The sequence below is a fragment of the Garra rufa genome, chromosome 14 (genome assembly GCF_049309525.1).
Source record: "Garra rufa chromosome 14, GarRuf1.0, whole genome shotgun sequence".
NCBI lineage: Eukaryota > Metazoa > Chordata > Actinopteri > Cypriniformes > Cyprinidae > Garra > Garra rufa.
Window position 1 is genome coordinate 13,051,650 of NC_133374.1, and position 20,232 is coordinate 13,071,881.

A 20,232-nucleotide genomic window follows, 5' to 3' on the forward strand; every position below is an offset into this window, starting at 1 on the left:
CCGCGTGGAGTACGTTTTATGATGGATGGAGGTGCTTTATTGGACTTCAAAATATCTACACCCATTCACTGCTATTACAAAGTTTGGAAAAGCCAGGAAATTTCTTTTGTAATATAAATCTGATTGTATTTGTCTGATGGAATTTAGCAATCAGACAAATGTAGGATGTAGGATGGGGTACTTTTCATTTTTGGGTAAACTATCCCTTTTAAAATGGGATTTTTCTAACCCTGCTGAAGTAGAACATCATAAACTAGCCTAACTAAATAACTAGAATGTTTGCAGGTTGAAGCTGGTCCAACATGGTCTTAACTGGTTTAAAATGATCTCCTAGCTGGAGTTATACTGGTTTAGCTGACCGGAAAGATCTGTCTGATCAGCCAAAGTGTCTAAAATACCTATCAAAACGCTAGTTTAAAGTGCTTTTTGTTTTGTTTTGTTTTAGTTTGGCTAAACTGGGTTCACAGGATCACAAGGCTGATTTAAACTAGGGTGACCAGACGTCCCCGTTTGCCAGGGACAGTCCCGGTTTTTGGTGTCCTGTCCCCGGAAAATGGGAACGTCTGGTCACCCTTGTTTAAATCAGAGCTGTCCCCGGTTTACAGCATGTTCAAAACTATCCAGAATCACTGAAATATCACAGCCATTCGGAAGTGCAGAAGGGCACTACACTCCCAATGAAATGTTCAAGTTTATAATCAAATTCATAAATATTTAGCAAACCTTTTTTAACATTATTAAAACTACATACTGAGTGACTGATACCATCTTTGTCATGGAAAACACTTGTACTGAATTCGTAGTTTTAACGTAAGATCTGAGGTAAATGATCTATTGTTGCTTTCAGTATGGCTATAAATGCCATGCAGTATGATATTTAAACTCACATTAGACACTTTTAACATTGAATAAAGCACATAATCAGTACTTGAGGTTATAATTGTCATATTGTATGTTGTTGTTCCAGCCGCGTCATCGCAGAAATAGAAATAGAAATTCTGATCCTTAAACATCACTGCAATTATCAATTATCATATTAGTATATGGAACCCAGAAGAATTAAAAAACAAAAACATTGTCCCCGTTTTTTAATTTGTAGCTAATCCCAAGTGAGATTTCAGTGAGATTTTGACCACTTGAACTAGGAAATGTCCCCAGGTTTTCATTTCAGAAATCTGGTCACCTTAATTTAAACATCGAACAAGAAATGATATAGATGTTTCAAGCATAGCACATTCGTGTGTTATAAATTGCTGTATGTTATATATATTTATTGATTTCTCAATTTCAGTTTCCGCACAAGCAAAGGCATCGGCTACTCGGCGCATTTTGTGGGGAACTGCTTGATTGTGACATCACTAAAGTCGAAAGGAAAAGGCTTCCAGCACTGTGTGAAATATGACTTTCAGCCCCGCAAGGTAGGCTTTCATTTCCAGCTTTGATTTTCTCTCTCTCCCCACTAGCATCTGTAGTAATCTACTGATTGTGTTGTGAAGGAGTAAGAATTGAGTGGATGCACTTGTGAATTTTCTCGCTGTGATGCTCAGTGAAAATCACGAAGCTGTGCCTGAGGATGCATGATCCAGTTAACTGGGCTAAATATCATGTTTACAAACTGTTACTGAACTGTTACTGAGGCCATTTTCCGTATGTGCTTTTGTGGTGTTGAATCGAAGGGAAATCTCTTGGAAATCACTGCACAGCTGCTGCAGTTCGAAACATCTGTCTAATAAATGATTTCCTTGTTTCTACTCAATATTTAATGCTCTTAGCTGGTGTAATCTTTATAAATGTTAATAACTCTAACTTAGTCTTTTGAGCCTAAGGGAACGGGTTTTCCAAGGTCTTTCCCAAAATTACTTCTCACAGTTTAATCGTACAACCTTGAGGGCAAGTTTGCATATTGTCTGAAACTGGAAGTTAATGATGCAACACCAGATAATGCAATTTTGTGTTAAAATAAAATAAAAATGCTAAACAAAAATTGGACGCGCATACAGATTTACATACAGAAATTAAATGTAATGTTTTCATTTTCAGCCACATGTTTAGTGGAATAATGTGCAGTTAAGCCAATGTGATTCAGACCTCTTGTGGTCCAAAAATGATTAAAACGGTTTATTGTTTAATCGCAGTGTAAGGAGAGAAATGCATTTTTATAGTTCATTGGATTAATCAGATTTTCCCGTATCATGTACACTGTTTAATTCTTCTGATCTCCAGTGGTTTAGACTCACATAGGGTTTTTATTTCTTTTCTTTTCTCTTCCTAATTACAGCTTTGGATTTTTTGGATTTAGTGACTTAATATAAGCGATAACAGGCTGTGTAGCAACTTTTATTCGTTTTTTGATGTGGTATGGTTTTGAGGATAAAAAATGCAGAGATTGCAATGGCAGAATAGTAATAGAGCATTATTATAGTTCATGCATATATGTATGTATTTTGAAAATGTATGTGAAAATGTAGCTAAATGGTTATGTTAGTCATGTTGTTTTAAAAATGAGCTGGTATGACTTGAATAAATTATAAGTAAGTATATAACAAACAGCATGCAAAGAACATTCTTTTTGTCCTGAGTGGTGTAAGCATCACTCCATAGGGTGTTTGAAACATTGCACCATATCGTGACTCGCTTGTGTGGTGGCACATTGACAGAAATGAAATCTGTAATGACCCTTGTCTCCTGCTAAGTAAACCTGCCTTTACTTCCTCACTACTTGGATTTCCTCCCTGCCTCTGTCTGCTTCCTCTCCTCTCTTCTCCTCTCACTCAAGATCTGATGTATTATTTATATCTAAATGCAAATTTTACTGCATTAGACCTTCTGCCTGCTGCCCATGAAAACTGGTTTGGGTTGAAATGTGTGCTTCTAGTGCCAGGATAGAAAGCTTTAAAAAAGCTAAAAAGTTTTCTCTGATCATCCTGCGTTCTTAGACTATTGTAGGATTTGGCCTTTAAATTTGGTTTTAATGACTGTTATATTATCAGTGTTTTATAGAAAATAAATTATATAAATCTAACTTTGGAATAACGATCACTCATAAATCATTGGCTGTGCAATAGAATAAACTAAATATAATATGAAAAGGGCATGTTTTGATTACACGCTGACCTTTTTCGTTCTCTAGTGGTACATGATCAGCATCGTTCACATCTACAACCGCTGGAGGAACAGTGAGATTCGCTGCTACGTCAGTGGACAGCTTGTCTCCTATGGTGACATGGCTTGGCACGTCAACACCAATGACGTAAGACCACTTTGCTATCGCTCTTTCAGTCTGTATCTGCAGGATGTTGTCTCAGAGAAATATCATCACCACTGTGTGCACAGTGTGAAATTAAACTATGAAAGATGCATTGATTTATCACAGTTTCAGAATAAATAAATGTTGTTTATTTCTGCCAGCACATCAAGCCTATCATGCAGTACATGCTGCAGGAATCTTTTTCTTAAATCAGTATTTTGTCTATTTTATGTATTTTAGATATGCTTATATATACACTGCAACACTTTTGTTTTTGTCCCCATTTTTCATGAGCTGAACTTAAAGATCTAAGACTTTTTCTATGTACACAAAAGGCCTATTTCTGTCAAATATTGTTCACAAATCTGTCTAAATCTGTGTTAGTGAGCACTTCTCCTTTGCCGAGATAATCTATCCAAGATGCTGATTAGACAGAATATTTATTGCACAGGTGTACTTTAGGTTGGCCACAGTAAAAGGCCACTCTAAAATGTGTTAAATAATATTTAACGTTTAAGTCCATTCATTATTTGTAGCACGCAAGTCTCAGCCTATAAATTCTGTAAATTTTATGATAAAATAAAAACAATATATGTGTTTTACACTCTTTAATTTGTAGTGAGATAACTATATTCGCCTCAGATCAAGCGGCATGTGAATCAATCATCTTTTCCTTTTTAATATTTGCAGCATGAAATAAACATGAAAAATATTTGAATGCATTTGAAAAAAAAAAACCACGATGTCTCATGAAATTGATCAATCAGAGTTAAAAAAAAAGAGAGATCAAGCCTACATTTATATTGCTGTTTTTATGTTAAATATAAAGACAGGTTGGATGTCAGGGACTTTTTTGGGGCATAGTAGGCAGCATTTTCACATAAACTTCACACGATATAACATGATTTTATTTATTTTGATTATTTTAATAATTTTGTTTTAAAATAGTAACTTAAAGCATTCTATAGATATATTTATCATGTCTGCAAAGTTTCGGATCATTTTTGTGAAGCGTTCCTCCTCAAGACAGAGACGGCAGAAAGCACATTTGTTTTCTTTAGCTATTTTAAAAAGCATAACACTTTGTTGATATTGAGAGTGCACACAAATAAAAGTAGACCTTTTGATGTATCACTCTTACCTTAATGAGCAAAAATGATGGCGTATTTTAGGTTTCCACTGTTATTAAGAAAAACTGCAAGTGATCGCGCTATAACGTCTAACAGCGCACATTTATTTAGGTTAAATGTTTAAATTAGTATTGTGAAATGCATCAATTGTTTTTTGTCCATAGCTTTTATTTTATGCAAGTCGTGGTGACTTGAGAAGGCTAAATTGATCAAACATGCTCGACTCATTGCCGCTGGCCGATTGGTCGTTACTTTAAAAAACAAAAGCTTGAATTTAACAAACATAAATTGTTCCAAACATATTTCTAAATTAACTTAATAAAGAAACAAAATGAAATCTAGCCAATTTGCCAATAAAATCCAAAATATTAGATGCAACACCGGCTCTGTTCTGATAAGTTGTCAGACAAGGCCAGGGCTGGGCCAGTGCAGGAATCTATTCGTTTCCTCGGTTCAATTAAAAGTTCCCCCTCAGCTCGGCGGGCCCCCAATCTGGCACTGCCTCCTTTCACGTGACTTTCTCCAGTTCATTCTTAATTACCCCCCACCAAACCCACTGCACGCTTTAGGGGGTCTGTTAAAACTCGATGGGCTCAGGGGAGGCAAGACAGACACAGACTCCCGCTGTAACTAGCGGGTATCGCTCTTGGACAATGTTTCTTTAGAAAAACAAGTGATTTATACACTTTGTTTCATTTTTGTATTATGAATTTTGTCATCCAATTTGTTGTTTCTCCTCAGGGGAAACACCTCTGATATGAGGCACAAATATAACAAAATGTAATTATGTTTATACTTAATTAAACACGGCAAAAAATCAAATTAATAAAATGGAACACTCTAATGTCAAAAAAAAAATCTGAAGTCATCTGTAGAAATACTCAAACTTTATATTATCTTGATATTATCTTGGGGCTTCAACGATTACATTAAAATTCACAGACCTTTGCCTCTGTTTTGCTGTACCTTGCTGAAAGCAATGTAAGATAATTAAAAGGTTGGACCAGCAGTGCTTAACCTAAGATCTCCCGGGTGCCGATTTTGATTAAACTAATAGGCAGGTTTGAGCGGAGAATAACATCTCTGTAATGCTACATCTCAATTACACTGTGAACCATTACTCGCTTAGTATGAAGCTTGCATACTGACATCCACTACATTTCCACACCAGTGCTCAGTTTTTTTTCCATACTCCAAGCTGTTTTCTTCATGTGCTTATCACAGAGCTATGACAAATGTTTCCTCGGCTCATCTGAGACGGCAGACGCCAACCGAGTGTTCTGCGGACAGCTCGGAGCCATCTATGTGTTCAGCGAAGCGCTAAACCCTGCTCAGATATTCGCCATCCATCAACTAGGCCCAGGATACAAGGTATGTATCAGATTTGCCAAAGTGCGTTACACACCAATGCTTCGCGGCCACCATTGATCGCCAAGAGATGTTATTTCTTTGTTGGTGACATTTGGTTATTGATTAATGTGTGTTCCAACATGATTTCACCACCCTGAGGAAAAAAAAAAAACATGTTTTTGAGATCTAAATCTTAGCTGATTTCTAGCTGGTCATTGATGTCCAGCTACTATGCTACAAAACGCAGGAAAAATGAGGTGTGAAATGCTGCATTTACAGTTGAGGTCATACGTTTACATACACCTTACAGAATTTGCAAAATGTTAATTATTTTACCAAAAGAGGGATCATACAAAATGAATGTTATTTTATAATGTAGTACTGACCTGAATAAAATATTTCACATAAAAGATGTTTCATCTTTTCACACTATTACAGAAGGTTCAAACGCTCACAGATGCTTCAGAAGGAAAAAAGGATGCATTAAGAGCCGGGGGGTAAAAACTTTTGAACAGAATGAAGATGTGTAAATTTTTCTTATTTTGCCTAAATATCATTTTTTCATTTTGTACTGCCCTTCAGAAGCTACAGAAGATACTTACATGTTTCCCAGAAGACAAAATAAGTAAAATTTACCCTGATCTGCAAAATCAAAAAGTTTTCACCCCCTGGCTCTTAAAGGAGTAGTTTACTTTCAAAACAAAAGTTTACAGATAATGTACTCACCCCCTTGTCATCCAAGATATTCATGTGTTTCTTCAGTCATAAAGAAATGATGATTGAAAAAATTTCAGGATTTCTCTCCAAATAATGGACTTCCCGAGTTTGAATGCAGTTTAAATCCAGCTTCGAAAGGCTCTAAATGATCCCAGCCAAGAAAGAAGGGTCTTATCTAGTGAAACGATTGTTTTTCTTTCTAAAAACATTTACAATTTATATCATTTTTAATCTCTACACAGAGTACACACAGAGCTAGACAATACAAGCATTTGAGGTTAAAAAGTATATAAATTAAAATAGCAGATCGTTTTGCTAGATAAGACACTTCTTTCCTCGGCTGTGATCGTTTAGAGCCCTTTGATGCTGCATTTTGGAAGTTCAAACTTGGGGGCACCATAGAAGTCCATTATATGGAGAGAAATCCTGAAATGTTTTCCTCAAAAAACATAATTTCCTTACGACTGAATAAAGAAAGATAATGACCATCTTGGATGACAAGGGGTGAGTACATTATCTCTAAATTTTTGTTCTGAAAGTGAACTACTTCTTTAATGCATCGGTTTTCCGTCTAAAGCATCAGTGAGCATTTGACCCTTCTGTAATAGTTGCATATGAGTCCCTCAGTTGTCCTTAGTGTGAAAAGATTGATCTTAAAATCATACAGTCATTGCTGAAAAGGGTTTAAATACACAAAAATGCTGAAAAACCAAAGAATTTGTGGGTCAAATTTAGCAAATTCCGCTATTATTTTCTCTTGTGGACCATATGTAAATGTCTTTTATGTGAAATGTCTCAGTACTAAATAAAAAATAACACGCATTTTGCATGATCCCTCTTATTTTGGTAAAACAATTAATATTTTGCAGAAACGTATAACCTCAAAAGTATTAACTTTTTCTTGTCATGCAATATTGCTTTACTATTAAAAGTTTTTCAGTTTTGCTTCTTAATGAAGTGTTCTGTTGATGAAGTCTGCCTGTGGATAGTTTACAGTCTTTCTTTTCCTTTCTTTCATGTTTCTGACCTTTTGTCACTAATTCTCAAGGTGCTTTTGAAGCGATTTGGTGTTTAATTGCATCCATGGGGTAAACAGAGCAGGTTACTGTTTTTTTTCCAAGGCTGTATCCTTAATAAATATGAAGCTCTGTCATATTAGTAATTAGGACTCGCAGCAGTTTTTCAGTCTCATTGTGCAAAGTCTAATTTTCTCTGAAGCGCCAGGCTTTGATTAGTGACTCATTATCTAAAACAATAAACCACATGCATGGAACGGATAGCATATGTATCCCAAAAATGACATTACATCAGTTCAAAGCCGTTGTTTATGAATGATGAGCTTTTGCTAATTTAATTTCAAATTCTGACACCATCTCTGTTGCTCTATTGCAGTAGTGTTTTAGTTATAGGCTGTGTAATCTACAAGGGTACGTAAGCTAATATGCTATATACACTCGTCATAAGTTTATTTATTTATTTTTACCTTGTGTGTTTTAAAGTACCTGGTAGACATTTGCACTGGTTTTTCCTCTAATCAGTGTGGGCTGGTCATTTCCCTTATTAATTGCGCTTCTGGACCTCTGATTCCCGCTGCCCCTCACGCCGTCGGGACGGGCAGGTTGGCAGAAATAATGAGCAGTCTGCTTCAGGGAGAAAGCAATTACCCACCCCAGATGAACCTGTGAATGGAGTCTCTCGAAATCTGAAAAGGGGTTGTATATTTCAGTGGAGTGCCAGCTATCAGGCTGCCTGTCAGCTCTTCGGGCTGATCTACCTTGTCTGGTAATAGGGCAGAGGCCTTTGGAGTGGATGTTAGCAGGGCTAGACCACAGGGCCTGGCCCCCATTTGATGAAAGACGTGATAAAATGGGTTTTTAATTGTGATTGATGCACTATAAGCATTACCCCGTCCTTTAAAGTGGTGTTTGTGGACCGAACAACAGAATGAGGGTGCAAAAAAGGTGCTTTTTTTTTAAAAGCCTGCACATGCAAGTATATTTTTTTTCATGTAGCAAAACAAAACATGAATGTGAAATAAAAAAAAAAATTACATATGCTATTTTGTGTTTTGTTCTCTAAAGTTATACTAGTTGCATTAACTTTTAAATAGATTTTTCTCCCGTTTTTGCTTTGCTTTACTTGGCTTTGCTTTGTGTTTTTGTTTTGGCTCTTTTTTTTTTTTTTTTTTTTTTTGCTTTGTTTTGGCTTGGTTTCATAATTCTAAAGCCATGTTAGTTGAAATAACAATTAAATAGATTTGCTCCTATTTTTGCTGTGCTTTATTTTGTTTTGTTTGGTTTTTGCTTTGTTTTGGCTTGGTTTCATAGCTCTAAAATCATGTATGTTATAAACAGATTTTCCTCTGTTTTTGCTTTGATTTGGCTTGGTGCTATGGTTCTAAAGTCATGTTAGTTGAAATAACTATTACATAAATTTGCCTCTGTTTTTGTTTTGTTGTGTTTCTTTTGTTTTTTGTTTTTGCTTTTGTTTTGACTTGGTTTCATAGTTGTAATGTCATGTTAGTTGAAATAACTATTAAATAGTTTCCCCCCTGATTTGTTTAGCTTTATTTTACTTTGTTTCATTTACTTTTGTTTGGTTTTTGATTTTTCTTTTTTTGGCTTGGTTTTATAGTTCTACAGTCATGTGAGTTGAAATAACTATTAAATAGATTTGCCCTGTTTTGGCTTTGCTTTATTTTATTTTGTTCTGTTTCGTTTAGATTTGTTTGGTTTTTGATTATGCTTTGTTTTAGCTTGGTTTAATAGTTTTAAAGTCATGTTAGTTGAAATAACTATTAAATAGATTTGCCTGGTTTTTGCTTTGCTTTATTTTGTTTTGTTTGGTTTTTGTTCATGCTTTGTTTTGGCTTGGTTTCATAGTTTTAAAGTCATGTTAGTTGAAATAACTATTAAACAGATTTGCCCAGTTTTTGCTTTTCTTTATTTTGTTTCTTTTAGATTTGTTTGGTTTTGTTTTTGCCTTGTTTCGGCTTGGTTTCATAGTTTTGAAATAACTGTTAAATAGATATACCCCAGTTTTTGCTTTGCTTTGCTTTGCTTTATTTTGTTTTGTTTCATTTAGATTTAGTTTTTGCGTTGTTTTGACTTGGTTTCATAGTTGTAATGTCATGTTAGTTGAAATAACTATTAAATAGTTTCCCCTCTGTTTTTGTTTAGCTTTATGTTGTTTTGTTTCATTTACTTTTGTTTGTTTTTTGATTTTTCTTTTTTGGCTTGGTTTATAGTTCTAAAGTCAACGTGTTGGAATATCTATTAAATAGATTTGGCCCTGTTTTTGCGTTGCTTTATTTTGTTTTGTTTGTTTGTTTGTTTGTTTTTCTTTGTTTTGGCTTGGTTTCATAGGTCTAAAGTAATCTTAGTTGAAATAACTATTAAAAACATTTGACCTTGTTTTTGCTTTGCTTTACCTGGCTTTGCTTTTTGTTTTTTGTTTTGCTTTTTTTGTTTTGTTTTGCTTTGCATTTTTGGTTTTGCTTTGTTTTTGCTTGGTTTAATAGTTCTAAAGTCAGCTTAAATTGATTGCCCTTGTTTTTGCTGTGTTTTTTGTTTTTGTTTGTTGCTTTTTTGTTTTTGCTTTGCTTTATTTTGCTTTCCTTTTTTATTTTTACTTTGCATTGCTTCTCAGGTCATGTTATTTGAAATAACTATTAAATAGCCCCCCCCCCCCCCCCTTTTTTTCTACCCTCTCTTTAATGACTTCTGTTTCCTGCCCTAAACAACCACTGACACCATTATTTGATATATTGGCTGTAGTGTGTTGGCTCCCCTAGGTCTTCATAGCCTTCTTAGCCTTTTAGCAGAATACCTGCCCGGACACACATAGTCTCCTGTGATTTATGTGACTGATCCGAAGATGACCCGATTACCGCCTTGCCTCACCAGAAAAGGCAGTCTATGTTGCAGCTGCCTAGAAACACTGACCCCCAATAAGACCTCTTACTTGAGGTCTTGTCTTTACTGAAGCATGAACAGGTTTGCTCTCAGATTAGCAGTTTTCAGTGTCACATGATCCTTTAGAAATCATTCCAATGTGCTGATTTGAAGCTCATGTAAAAACCATTTTTCGTTCTTCAGGATTTTTGATGAGTGGTATTAGTCCCAGTCTTTGTCTTTCTCCCTGTTGTCATGGAAGACAGATGCACTATTGCTACTGCAAAGTCTCACTATGAGATAACATGTGAGCATTGCAAAATCAGTTTCTGCCAAAAGTGTACCAGACGTTACGCCAGCGTTCTCTCAGGTTTATTTTCATCTGATGCTGTGCTTTCAGCTTTTTTGCAAAACTGTCAGCATCCATTAACATGCTGCGGTATTTATTTTCCAGTCAATCTGATGGATTTTGAGATTTGCTTTTGTGCCGTATCATATGTTCGCTGCAGCAACCTGACCAGCAACAGGTGACATTTACGCTATCTCTGTTCAACAGAGTAAACCAAACAACATGAATCTTTTTAGGTCAGAATAAGCATACAGATCATCAGATCTGGTATGAGTTTCTTTTTCTCACTCTCTTCTCCATTTTGAAAAGAATATAGATAATAGTAAAGCTAATATAAGCAACAGGTAAACAGATATACTTGTTTGCATATAATGATGTATTTATTTGCTCACAGGCTGTAAAAGGAAAAATATGGAAAACATTTTATCAAGTTTATTGCCTTAGAAACCGTATCCACATGGCAATATATAACGACAACAAGTTAATTACAAACACCCTCCTACATCTTTAAACAGACAATGTTCCACAGTTATGTATAATGAAATATGAATATGGGCCAGGTAGTTAGTTTCTGAAAGCAGCTGAGGTTTATGTCTGTTCAGAATTTGAAATAAAATCAGCAGTTGTTAACATCTAATTTTTTACTCTTTGTTGGAGTTAGATTAAGGGTAATTTTACATAAAATTTAATTTAAAAGATCAAGTAACCTAGATGATATTTAAGATGAAAAAGTGGATTACGTAAATATCCTATTTTAGCCAATACAGTTAGACTGAGGCAGTGTTGTTTTCGTCAATGATGACGATGACGAAATCATTTCGTTGACGCCACTTTTTTTCATGACGATAACGAGACGATGACGAGATAAAAATGGCTCGTTGATGACTAAAACATGACGAGACGTGTGCGAGTTTTCGTTGACGAGACGAGAATAGACGAAAATGTTAGTGGGTGGTCCGTCAGACGTTTAAAATGCATGACATTTCTGCTTATTGTGCATGCCAATTAAAACTTAAAAAGTATCTGACGCTATGGCAAGCCGTTTTAGCAGTAAATACTCTTTGCTATACTAGTATGGCAAGCCGTTTTAGCATTCCATCCTTGTTTGTCTTTTATGTTCTAAAACATTCCTTCATTATTGTAATTATTGGTGAAAATAGTCGATCCGGAAGCTCACATTGTGTTGAACTATAGATCTGCTATTTTCAGAACTTATAAGTGACACTACCCAACAGCAAAATACTTACTGACCTACATTAATTTGTTAAAAGACTTCTTTTTTCCCTTTTTTTGACTAAAACTAGACTAAAACCTTTTTGACATTTCATCGACTAAAACTAGACTAAAACCTTTTTGACTTTTCGTCGACTAAAATTGGACTAAAACTATCACATATAGAAGTGACTAAAATTTGACTAAAACTAAGAAGCATTTTAGTTCAAAAGACTAAGACTAAATCTAAGATGGTTGTCAAAAACAACACTGGACGGAGGGTAATTGTACACAACATTTGATTTAAAATATCAAGTTATCTGATATTTACTGACATGATTAATTCATTGATTGAAATATATCATGTGACAAAAAAAATAAGTGCAGAACTATTTGGAGTTTAATTGTTGATTTTATTTATTTTTTTACTGTGTTTTTAATCCCAAATTAATGCTAATGTTTTAAAAACATGAAAAAAATCATACAGACCCCAAACTTTTGAGCAGTAGTGGTTAATATTAGTTATTTTCCAGTAAGACAGATATTACAATTCTATACTATTTTGTTAAAAATAAATGAAAAATAAACCAGTTAAAGCAGGGGAACCTTCCGTGCGATGCAAGACGTTAAACCATGACGTCTTAGTGTTTTACTGATAGTAGCCTTGGAAACGATGGTCCCAGCTCTCTTCACGGCATTGACCAGCTCCTCCCGTGTAGTTCTGGGCTGATTCTTCACCATTCTTAGCATCACTGATACCCCACGAGGAGAGATCTTCCTTGGGGCCCCAGTCTGAGGGACATTGACAGTCATCATTAGCCTCTTCCATTTTCTGACAATTACTCCAACAGTTGTTCTTTTTTCAACAAGCTGCTTGGCAATTGCCCCGTAGCCCTTTCCAGCTTTGTGAAGGTCTACAATTTTGTCTCTTGGGTCTTTTGACAGCTCTTTGGTTTTGCCCATGTTGCTACTTAGACTTTGGCTGATTGTGGGGTGCACAGGTGTCTTTATGGCAGCTAACGACCTCAAACAGGAGCTACTAATTTAGAATCATGAGCAGAGTGTAGCTGGACTATTTAAAAGCAAAATAACAGGTCTTTGAGGGTCAGAAATCTGGCTGATAAGCAAGTGATCAAATACTTATTTGACATAGTAATTCACAAATAAATCGTTAAAAAATCATACAATGTGATTTCCGGATTTTTATTTTTAGATTCTGTCTCTCACTGTGGAAATGCACCTACAGTATGCTGAAAATTGTTGACCCCTCCATGATTTCTAAGTAAGAGAACTTGCAAAATCACAGGGTGATCAAATACTTATTGACCTCACTGTACATGTTATCTGGTCACTTGACAGACTATAAACAAGGTTTTTGTTCAAGCAAGTGTTATCAAGCTAATGCCTGCTGATAAAAAGACAATTTTCTTAAAATGCTCTGCTATGATTGTCCGCTCACCACACATTTACATAGTTAGCACACGTCTGGAGCGGGTCACATCTGGATGACATCATCACCTGGGATGTGCTGCAGGTGTCGGGCCGCAGGCCTCTGATTTGACAGCACACGAAACAAGCTCATGAATGATAATTCAGCCGGGGGATTCCCACATCGCCCCTACTTCATCTTCATGATTATTTCATGTCACCGAGCTCATTTATTATTCATCGCGCTCCCACGACTTTGGATAAGATTTAATCACTGCATAAAAAGAATCTTCTCCTTTTCATGCTAGGAATAGTAAATCCTTTAATAAGCACATGGAATAATAAGATTTACATAGATGTACTATTTTAAGACGTGTTAAATATACATTGTCGCATTTTGTGATAATTCACTCATTAGTTAATTCTCTCACCTTTGTCTCGTTTGACATTTAGAAGCGAATTTAGACCTGATTTTCTCTTTTTAATCCATTTCTTTTTCTTTTTTTCCTCTGTAGAGCACCTTCAAATTTAAATCAGAGAGTGATATCCATTTGGCTGACCATCATAAGCAAGTATTGTATGACGGGAAGTTAGCAAACAGCATTTCCTTCACTTACAACGCCAAAGCCACAGACGCTCAGCTCTGCCTGGAGTCCTCACCCAGAGAAAACCCGTCCATATTTGTGCATTCGCCTCACGCTCTAATGCTACAGGTAAATGTCTGCTTAATGCTTTGAGAGACTGCGTTCTACGCTCTTAATCCTAAATAAACCACATAATGGTTGGTAATGTCACGAAATGTTAATCAGATGCTGCATTGTTTAGCTAACTCCACGAGATAATGTCAGTGTTTGCCATTCAGTGGTAATTGTTCGGAGGAATGCATTTCTGCTGAGATTAGTGAATGGATAATGTGAGTCAGTACTTTTAACAGTGGTAAAAAAGGTCATTACTGAATGCACCTACCACTACTTTTTAATCTGTTTGATTTTTTTTTTTTTTTCTAGGATGTGAAGGCCATCGTTACACACTCCATTCACAGTGCCATTCACTCCATTGGTGGTATCCAGGTGCTGTTTCCTCTCTTTGCACAGCTGGATTTCCATCAGCACATTGAAAGTCAAGTGGAGACCACAGTGTGGTAAGTAACATTGGTTTCACCTTTTGAATGAAATTAATATGTTTACTCAGCAAGGATACATTAAATTGATTTAAAGTGACAGTAAAGACATGTATAATGTTACAAAAATGTTCCATTTCGAATAAATGCTGTTCTTTTGATTTTTCTACTCATCAAAAAATTCTGAAAAAAGTCAAGTATTCAAAAATATTAAGCAGCGTACACATCAGTCAAAAGTTTTTGAACAATAATATTTATGTTTTTTTTTAATGAAGTCTTTTTTGCTCACCAAGCCTGCATTTATTTCATTCAAAGTACAGCAAACAGTAAAATTTTGAAATGTTTTTACTATTTAAAATAACTGTTTTCTATTTTCAGCATCAATTCTCCAATCTTTAGTTTCACATGATCCTTCAGAAATCATTCTAGTATGCAGATTCAGAAAGATCCAACAATCATTGAATTTATCTGAAACGAAAAGTTTTTGTAACAGTATACACTATACCATTCAAAAACTTGTCAGTATAATTAATACTTTTAGAAATTTTTACTTTTATTTAGCAGATGCATTAAAATGGTCAAAAGTGATGATAAAGACATTTATAAAGTTATAAAAGATTTCTATTTTAGATAAATGCTGTTTTTCTGAACTTTCTATTTATCAATGAAACCTGACAAAATTATACTCAGCTGTTTTCAGCGTAACAATAAATGTTTTTTGAGCAGCAAATTTAGAATATTAGAATGATTTCTGAAGGATCATGTGACTGGATTAATGATGCCAAAAATTAGATTTCAAATTACAGGAATAAATTACATTTTAAAATATATTCACATAGAAAACTATGTATGTTATTTTAAGTAGTAAAAATATTTCTAATTTTATTTCTAATTAATTTTACTGTTTTTGCTGTACTTTGGATCAAATAAATGCAGCAGAAGAGGCTTCTTCAAAACATAAAAAATCTCACTGTTCAAAAACTTTTGACTGGTAGTGTATATGTTCTCAACACTGATAATAAAAAGAAATGCTTATTTGAAAAGTGTATTATAATGATTTTTGAAGCATCATTTGGCACTGAGGGCTGCTGATGATTCAGCTTTTTTGTAAATTGTAAAAATGTTTGACAACAATTCTGTTTTTCATCCAATAAATAGAGCCTTGTTATGCTTTAATGTTTCAATAAAGTTTAAAAAAAAAAAAAAAACGACCCCAAACTTTTGAATGGAAGTGTGTAATAACATTTCTGTACTATTTTGTCTAAATAAATTACAAATAAAATACCTAAAAAGTAAACCTGTCATTTTAAATTCTTTAGATTTAGGCATTACTATGTGAATGAATATTCATTTTGAGATTTGTCAAAGATTACATATAACAGTGTTATTAAAAATTAGTGTTTTTAAGCGTTAACTTTAGGTGACTTGATAACAAAGGTAATCTAAATGTACAAATAGAGAACCTGGGCATCCACAATTAATGCGAACAAAAATGAAAACGCTGTCATTAATTTTTCATCCTCTTGTCCTATGACCTTCGTTCATCTTTACAACACAAATTATGATATTTTTGATGAAATCCGAGAGCTTTCTGACCCTGCATAGACAGCAACACAACTGACACGTTCAAGGCCCAGAAAGGTAGTAAGAACATTGTTAAAATAGTCCATGTGACATCAGTGGTTCAACCGTAATGTTATGAAGCTATGAGAATACTTTTTGTGCACTGATGTCACATTGACAATTTTAACGATGTCCTTACTGCTTTTCTGGGCCTTAAACGTGGTAGTCCCGTTGCTGTCTATGCAGGGTCAGAAAGCTCTCAGATTTCGTCAAAAATATCTTAATTTGCGTTATGAAGATGAACAAAGGTCTTATAGGTTTGGAACAACATGTTCCAAACCTAGTGAGTAATTAAGGACAGAATGTTCATTTTTGGGTGAACTATATCTCTTTAAATATCCAATATTAGCCAAAACAGATACATTGAATGGATAAAAAAAAACTTAATATCAGCCATAAGCAATATGCGTTATTGACTGTGCAGGATGTTCTTACCGTTCATTCCATTACTATTTGGTCAGCAAGTCTTTTATCTTGAATCTGCAGCGACTACCCTGTGTATAGTTGTGTAATGAGATGTTTTCTCTGCAGTTCAACTCTCCTGGCCTTCCTTTTCGAGCTACTCAAGAGCTCAGTGGCAATGCAAGAGCAGATGCTTGGTGGGAAGGGTTTCCTGGTGATTGGGTACCTGCTGGAAAAGGTGATGTCACTGTTTTCTCTTGTTTTTCCCATTCCAACATACAATCTAGACTGGTTAAAGCTAAACTGTGTAATTTCTGCGCTGTTAGCAGCACCAAACGGAATTGCAAAAACAACGTTTTCCAAATAGGTTTTCCCAAACCGTTGTTCAGGCAAAATGGTAGTTCTACAGCCGGAGCATTGTTTAAAGCACCACATTGTTTAACCTCTTTGGGGAAATCAGCTTACGAATGTTGAGCGTTAATTTAGATAAGAGATGGTATTTTAACACTAAACACTTTAAACTGCAAAACTTCAAGGAACTTTGATGTTAAAGTGGTTTAAGATTTGTACTTTCTGAAGGAGTTGTCATGACCTCGATTGACTCAAGCTTTTGTAAGCGCGAGCTGAATTTAAAAACACGCACACCATTCGATTGCTAGGACAGAGGAGAGATGGCGCATTATGGTTGATGAATGACACACGCACACTTTAACATTTCCACGGTGAATGCCGGTTCAACAGCGCTATTATGTTCCTCCTTGTCCATGGGTTTATTGCAATGACATACAAATTAACCCAGTGTCATTTTTCCTTTTTCCTCTTGCTATCTTTATTTCATAGTCTCAATATACCCTTGGATCCATCTAAACTTACCGCTTGCGTAAAAGACTTACTTTGTCATTTAACAGCAGCAGCTGTAAATCTGTACTAGATGGCACCTGAATGATCCCGCTGCCTTGCGTCCCATTCACACGTAGCCAGCCATCTGTTTGTGTCTGGTTTATACTCACTCCTGTCTCACACCACGCACCTGTCTGGACCTCAGGTGCCAGCTGAGACTAATAACACGCAAAGTTTCTACAAAGTAAAAGTCTTTGTTTAGCTACAAAGTCAAATGTTGGCTTCGGGCTTCAGTAGATGGTTGGTTCATTTGTTTTATAAGGAAACAGAGTATTAAAGGTTGGTTTGGTGAACAAAAAAAATCGCATAATTGTTTTTCAGGCATCGCGGATGCACATCACCAGAGCCGTTCTGGAGCAGTTCCTCGCTTTCGCCAAATACCTGAATGGCCTTACCCATGGGGCGCCTCTCCTTAAACAACTCTGTGACCATATTCTGTTCAATGCGGCTATTTGGATCCACATACCCGCGAAGGTGAGCAAGGTCATGTCTTTTCCAGAGGATACTCAGGTATGTCCCGATGAAACATGACAGCAATTAGGAGCATCTGAGTACTGTGATGGGCACTGCTGTCATGAGACCGTAGTGACCTGGTCAGATGAGAACAGGGTGATATTTGCTGACGTAAACAGAAGGCTGTGTTAACTCTTTAGTGTTAACATCAGAATAGAAGTCAACTTGTGCTTCGTCCAAACTGATTTTTATAGGCTAATCAATTCTTAAAGCATAAAATCAAATCCTATTCTATTTTTTAAAGGCGCCATAGAATGCATTGATACACTTTTTTTAAAATGTTCTCTGATATCTACATAGAAGGTATATGGGATAGGAAAGGGCAAAAATTCTCCAGAAAAGGTTTTACATTTACAACCCTAGGATTTGTCCCTAGAATGAATTCTGTTATTACCTTATTTGGAAGGTTCATGAATAATAATGATACGCTCTGCTCTGATTGGCTGTTCCACAGAGCGGCTCATTTCAGTAGCTCGCACATGGAAGAAAATATATATTTAATCACTGATCTCAAGCCGCTATTAATAACCATGTCCCTTCAGTGGCTCGCCTTATTTTATTAGATCGCCTTATTTGTTTTCCTTGCCTTTCTGAGTAACTTACAGACACCAACCATCCCTGCACTTCACATCTCCTGCACAACCTGGAACATAACATTTATTCCCGTGATCTGCCATTTTCGCTATTGTCCTCGCTTTGTTTTTTTTTTTTTTCACAATAGCCTAGCTGCAGAACTTTTGATGATTGGGCTATGCAAATGTTGGGGGCGTAACTATTAATGATCGCGACTCTTACGTAATAGTCGCTGTTATGTTAGGATTAGCCTATTTTTCAGTGGTCTTTTGCAAACACCAGATTTATATAAGAAGGAGGAAACGATGGTGTTTGAGACATGTCCATGTACAGAACTGTTATTATTCAACTATGCCAAGGTAAATACAGTTTTCCATTCTATATTTTTTAAACATTCTCACTGAATGTCTTCTTTCACTTGAAAATAAAGAAGTTAAAACAGGTTATTAACACCTTATCGACTTTAATATCCATCTCTCTTGGTTAATGAGTTTCATGTCATGTCATCCACAAAGCATACACTTCTTTGTTCAAGAAAATCTTTTTACTGAAATTGTTCACTGCTCCTAAAATGCTTCTTGTTCATCAGAATGTTTTTGTTTTTTTTGTTTTACAATAACAACTTCACAGTCTGTCACCTCATTCACCTCGTTTAGAACCTGCCAGAAAATCACAGCCTTGAAAAAATGTGACGTTTTCTATAAAAAGATTTACAGTTCGGTGTCTTGTGAGCGTTTTTGCGGTATTGTCACATCTGCTAGATTTCGAGTGAAGTTTAAGCTTTGAAAAAATTAGTTTTGGAAATTTGCCCCTGCTTTGTTATGACCCATGAAGGAGAGGATGAGGCGTTTCTAAAAGAGGGCCAGACACTGTGCTGCTAATATGTGTTGCTCACTTCAGTTTCTGCACGGCTGCTGCCTGTCATGAATAAATAAAGGAGATACGAAACACATACGGATCAAAACAAAAACCTTTGGTCACTGGAAGCTTGCCATGGATCCAAAAGGAGAGAGATAGTGGGAGTCTCTCTCTCTCTCTTTCTTTTTTGTATAGAGATATATAGAAGAAAAAAAGAAGAATAGAAGGAGAAGGACAGAGAAAGCATGAGAACGAAAAAAGAAAAATGAAAGAAAAAATGGATGAATGATGGAAGGAAAAAATAAAGACAGGAATAAAATAAAGAGTGAATGCGAGGAAGAGAATGAAAAAAAGATGGATGAAAGCCAGAAAAGAGGAAGGCAGCGAAAGAAGGAAGGAAACAAAAGAGAGGGACAGATGGAACAGTTCAAAGAAAGTGGAAAAAGAAAATGAAGGGAGAGAAGCAAGGACGGAAGATAAAAAAGGGAAGGAAGGAGAAAAACTCACAAGAAAATAAAAAAGAGAGAAAAATGGATGAATGATGGAAGTAAAGAAATAAAGACAGGAATAAAATAAAGAGAATGATAGAAAAGTGAAGAAGAAAAAGAAAAATGGTAAGGAAGGATGAAAAGAGGAAAAGTAAGAGAATGCTAAAAGAAAAAGGGAAGAAGATAAAAGTGAAAAAAAATGGAAGGAATGAAGGTAGCTAAAGAAGTAGTAAAAGAGAGAGAAAAATAGAACAGGTCAAAGAAAGAGGGGAAAAAGAAAACAAAAGGATAGAAGTGAGGATGGAAGACAAAGTAGGAAGAAAAGAGAAACATCTCAAGAGAAAGAAAGAATGAAAGAAAGAAAGAAAGAGATGGCTTATCGAAGAAAGAAATGAAAGAAAATAAAGAAAGAAAAAAAAGAAGCTAGGA

General features: G+C 35.5%; 1 protein-coding gene across 2 annotated transcripts in view; it reads left to right on the forward strand.

Moving 5' to 3' along the window:
- nbeab (neurobeachin b) overlaps positions 1 to 20,232 on the forward strand; it is a 401,639-nt gene that overhangs the window by 88,217 nt on the left and 293,190 nt on the right. For both annotated transcript variants that reach the window (XM_073817484.1, XM_073817485.1), the window contains exons 6-12: positions 1,292 to 1,418; positions 3,131 to 3,250; positions 5,602 to 5,748; positions 13,842 to 14,039; positions 14,334 to 14,467; positions 16,601 to 16,709; positions 17,693 to 17,845. In XM_073817484.1, coding sequence (XP_073673585.1) covers positions 1,292 to 1,418; positions 3,131 to 3,250; positions 5,602 to 5,748; positions 13,842 to 14,039; positions 14,334 to 14,467; positions 16,601 to 16,709; positions 17,693 to 17,845 — 988 coding nt within the window. The remainder of the gene's footprint in view (positions 1 to 1,291; positions 1,419 to 3,130; positions 3,251 to 5,601; positions 5,749 to 13,841; positions 14,040 to 14,333; positions 14,468 to 16,600; positions 16,710 to 17,692; positions 17,846 to 20,232) is intronic.